This window comes from Olea europaea, chromosome 13 (assembly GCF_002742605.1).
Source record: "Olea europaea var. sylvestris chromosome 13, O_europaea_v1, whole genome shotgun sequence".
In the NCBI taxonomy this organism is placed as follows: Eukaryota; Viridiplantae; Streptophyta; class Magnoliopsida; order Lamiales; family Oleaceae; genus Olea; species Olea europaea.
In genome coordinates this window covers 29204666-29209156 of record NC_036249.1, presented here as the reverse complement: position 1 = coordinate 29209156, position 4491 = coordinate 29204666, and the positions used below count along the sequence as shown (strand labels likewise).

General features: G+C 34.4%; 1 protein-coding gene across 1 annotated transcript; it reads left to right on the top strand.

Annotated features, from left to right (window-relative positions):
• The first annotated feature begins 457 nt into the window (after positions 1-457).
• LOC111408103 (zinc finger protein CONSTANS-LIKE 16) lies at positions 458-2524 on the top strand. Its single transcript, XM_023037888.1, has 2 exons — positions 458-1695; positions 2158-2524. The coding sequence occupies exons 1-2, from the start codon at positions 616-618 to the stop codon at positions 2395-2397; spliced, it is 1320 nt and encodes a 439-aa protein (XP_022893656.1). The 5' UTR covers positions 458-615; the 3' UTR covers positions 2398-2524.
• Positions 2525-4491: the final 1967 nt, after the last annotated feature.

The following is a 4491-nucleotide window of genomic DNA, read 5'->3' as shown; positions in this document are numbered from 1 at the left end:
TCAATTACAACATTGTCATCACCTCCATGAGAATATAACAGGTCTGAAGACAGCAATATATACAGCAATCAAAATATGCTATTTCTTTCTAGAAGAATAGGAGTGGAATAGGGGACCTCAATCCATTGCTCTGATCTTTAAAGAGGTTTGATGAAAATCCTACAAAAAGTCTTGTTCAAGTTCATAAAGCAAGAAACTGACACGGGGAGAGAGAGAGAGATTGGATTAAATTTTCATCCGGGTCCCACTAGAAATCCCCAGATTTAAAATCTGTCCATTCAAGAAACGGGGATTAGGATGATTTTTTAGTCTAGCCAATAGGAATTTAGATAAGGGCCATTGATGGGTCCCAAAAGTGTTAGCCCCATTCCCTGTGGAAAATTCCCAAAGTGGGAAAAAAGTGTATCCAAGAAAGGCCTGGAACTCTTAATTGCACTGTAAAAGTGCACTTTGTGGGTCACTCCCCTATACAAATAAAATAATTGCACCAAGTTTTTTGAGTTCAATACACTAAGAGCAAAAGACTCAACGTATCCTACTGCCTTTTGGTGTCCAAGTTTCTTTGATTTGATCCCAGATCGATATAAAAATAGAGATATATAGGGAAAAAAATCCATGGTTTCTGATAGAAAATTGGCTAATGCTGTTGGTGGAAAAACAGCAAGAGCCTGTGATAATTGTATAAGAAAGAGGGCTCGATTGTATTGTGCAGCTGATGATGCATTTTTGTGCCAATCTTGTGATGCATCTGTTCATTCAGCAAACCCTTTGGCTCGACGCCACGAAAGGGTTCGACTCAAGATATCTTCAATCAAATCATTTGACGAATCTTCTCTTCAGATTTCTGTGCCCTCATGGCACCAGGGCTTCACCAGAAAGGCTCGAACTCCGAGGCAAAAAAGGCATGCAGAGAAGCTCAAAACTGAAGAGCAAATTAGATACCCTCTTCATCTTGTGCCTGAAATTTGCAGCGAAGAACACTCCAATGAAGAAAATGATGAACAACTTCTTTATAGGGTTCCGAATTTCGACCCCTTTGTTGCAAAATTAGGCACTTCAGCAAATGAAAATGTGATGAATAATGATGCAGAAAATACAGAAGCTGCTGGGAGTACTGAATCGAAATCCATGCCGAATGATTTGAGTCAAGATATGAATCATTTACATGGGTTTCTTCCATCTGAAATGGATCTTGCAGAATTTGCTGCTGATGTTGAAAGTTTATTAGGTAAAGGGCTTGAAGATGAGTCGTTTGATATTGAAGGGTTGGGAATTTTAAGCCGTGAAAAAGATCATCATGACTCAAAGGAGTGTTCTTTGGGCAGCAGTGAAAAAGTTAAGGTTGAAGATGAAGAAGTTACGGAAACAGTCATGGCTCAGGCACATGAAAATGGTGCAAAAATTGACTTGGAAAGAGAAACATTTGAGTTCAATTTTGATTATGATGATTATTCTCCAAATACAGGTGAAGGAGAAGATGTTAAAGCACCGATTATTGGTGATGATCAGGCGATAATTAAAAAATTCGAAGATTTTAATGAAGTTGTTGATGATACTGATAAGAAGAAGAAGAAGACGATAATGCTGAGTCTAGACTACGTGAATGTGATGTCGGCTTGGGACGAACAAAGGTCACCGTGGACAACCGGTGAACGGCCGGAATTGAATTTCAATGAATGCTGGCCTGAATGCATGGTTCGTTTCCTTCCTTTTTATTGTATAATTTGTTTCATATATTCTCTCTTTTTCTCTTTTGTGTGTGCGTATGATATAAATAAACAATACCCTAAAAGTGAAATTCTAGTTACACTAAATTCCTTAGCTTAACATACATCAATTTTAGATACATAAATTCATTTGGAAATGTTCGACACAAATAGAAGCTTTAATTTTTTCCTACAGTTTTTAGTTCAGACTTCCCTTAAATGTTCCAGGTTGTAGGGCCAAGTTACTGATACCATTTTCTAGCACGTTTTTTCTATAATGTATTGTTAGGGTCCCAAATACTGAGAATTATGTAAAAACAGGTCATGAGTAGACGACACAATGCACAGAGTTTTTGTTTCGTTTTCGTTTCAATTTTCTTGTTCAGTCCATACCTACCAAACAAGTTAAGTACGCTTGTCTAATTAAGGTATCTACTGTAAAAAATTTTAGGGCTCTTGTGGAACAATGCATGATATGGGAATGATGAGCGGACATGCAGCAGCAATGGTGGATGGAGGTAGAGAAGCCAGGGTTTCTAGGTACAGGGCGAAGCGCCGAACCAGATTGTTTTCCAAGAAAATAAGGTACGAGGTTCGGAAATTGAATGCCGAGAAGAGGCCCAGAATGAAAGGGAGATTCGTTAAGGGAGCAAATTTTGTAGCAACAGCTATTCCTTTGCTCAAGAAATAGGATTTTTGAGTAATTTAACTGTCAAGCAGTCCATATTTTTGTATAATATCCAATAATTATGTAGCAATGTATGAAATGTTTGTTTGTTTACAAACATATATGTTAATGGAAGTGATATTTTAGGTAATTCGAGTGACAAACAGATCAAGTTCCAGCTGCAAAGAAAGGGAAAAAAAATAATAATAATAAAAAAAAGAAAAAAAAGAAGAAGACATGAATTATATGTAACATAAATGTACATAATTATATACGTAAAGTGAATGTGCATGAGTACGTATAGTACTTACTGGTAAAGATAAATCTTGTAATTCAATCGATGATTTTATTATTAGTCATGTCTAATGCTGTGTAAAGAATATGCTTAACCCAGACATGAGATTAGCTTCATTCATGGATTCTCCGAAAAGGAATTTAGCGTTCAGTGGTCATCAAGAGTATCCTGACTGCAAGCATTAAAATGTTTGGAGCCATAAATTTCATCTTTATATTGATTAATATCATAATTAATACAGAGGGAACATTTTTATTTATTATTAAAATTTTGTTTGAACGCCCCCTCTAATGCAAATACATGTATGTTCATTTTCTATTAAAGGATTGTAACGGACATAATTTTTATAAATATGCGAGAATAAGACTAGAGGAGATGAGGACGCATTTATTAATTTGGATTTAGTATTCAAATAAGCTTAATTATCAATTGAAATTCATAGCCTTTCAAATTTCTACAAGTCTCCTTTACGAGCAACCGTATTTAGTCAATACATAATAACTCGAAACAAAGACTCAAATACCATACTCAAATATTGGTCATCAACGGAAGTTGAATACATAATAAACTACGCTTCCAAGAATTTTAGCTTTACGCAATACTTCAAATCAAATCAAGAACATTAATTTTCTAGATAGAGAATGTGATTTATTTATAAAATTTCACAGAAAAAGTCACACAAGTTGAAATTTCAGAAAATAATTGAATTTTTCTTTCCCTAAAGCATGGGAAAATTGAGAGTGGCCCCTGATAATAAACTTCGAACCAGAACTTTTCTAATCAGTACGCCTAGTTGACAAACATAAATGGTCCCATTTACCCAAGTCTTTTTGGATCGGAAGAAATGGCACCATCACACCTCTCCCCACCAAACCGACCTTTTTTACTGTAGAAAAGGACTCATCAGTATCTAATAGAAACACATTCAGTCAATCTGTTTTCAAGGCCAAAACTATCTTTCCGTGATATTTTTCTTGGAACAACTTAGATGCAATTTTGATAATTATTTGTTCTTCTTGGTAGTATTGGGTGTGAATTGTAATGTATGTTTGCATACAATCATGGTATTGCCAACAGAAGTTACAAGTATGAGGAGAAATGTTATTCTATCTGTGATGTATTTTTCATTTTCAGTTGTTTCAAAATCATATATTCGATTTTTAAAGAATAAAGTACATATATTATTAGAATTTATATGCACTCAGAATAAGATGAAAAAAAAAAAAAAACATAAAAAATAGAAATGATCAAGCTTTGTATGAAATAAAAAAATGCGACTTTTCGTCATCAAGAACTACATCTGTTACATTTCCAACTGTGTTTCACTTTCCATGGCTGAAGTAATTATTGTCTGTTGGAACATGTTTGACGCTACACTCATGCATAATGTGTTGCATTTAAAACATGTCATGTGGTTCAAATCGACAATCCACTTTTAATAGGACATCCCAAAAATTTAGCTTTATGAACAGGGGGATATTGGACCAATTTAAGTAAATTTAGCTACAGTGACATATACATCAAACTTTATAAATTCAAGTACGAATACGAAGTTGATATTTTTGAAAACATAGAAAAAGGAACTCAAAGGTATGACTTTAAACTTGATGTATTTTTTTTGGGCATTTGGGCAAATATACTTAAATTTAGGAGCTTTTCAAGACATAATTACAAAACATTCTTAAACTGTGAATATCGGTAAATCACGTATCACAAACCCGTATTAATTACTCCAAAATCCCAAAAATTAAAACACCCATAAATACATATTACCCTCCCCCACACCCAAAAAAAAAAAAAAAAGGGGAAAAAAAAAACCTTAA

Coding starts and splice junctions, on each gene's coding strand:
- LOC111408103 (XM_023037888.1), top strand. CDS start 616: ATGGTTTCTGATAGAAAATTGGCTAATGCTGTTGGTGGAAAAACAGCA. Junction 1,696..2,157: donor AATGCTGGCCTGAATGCATG/GTTCGTTTCCTT, acceptor AAAAAATTTTAG/GGCTCTTGTGGAACAATGCA.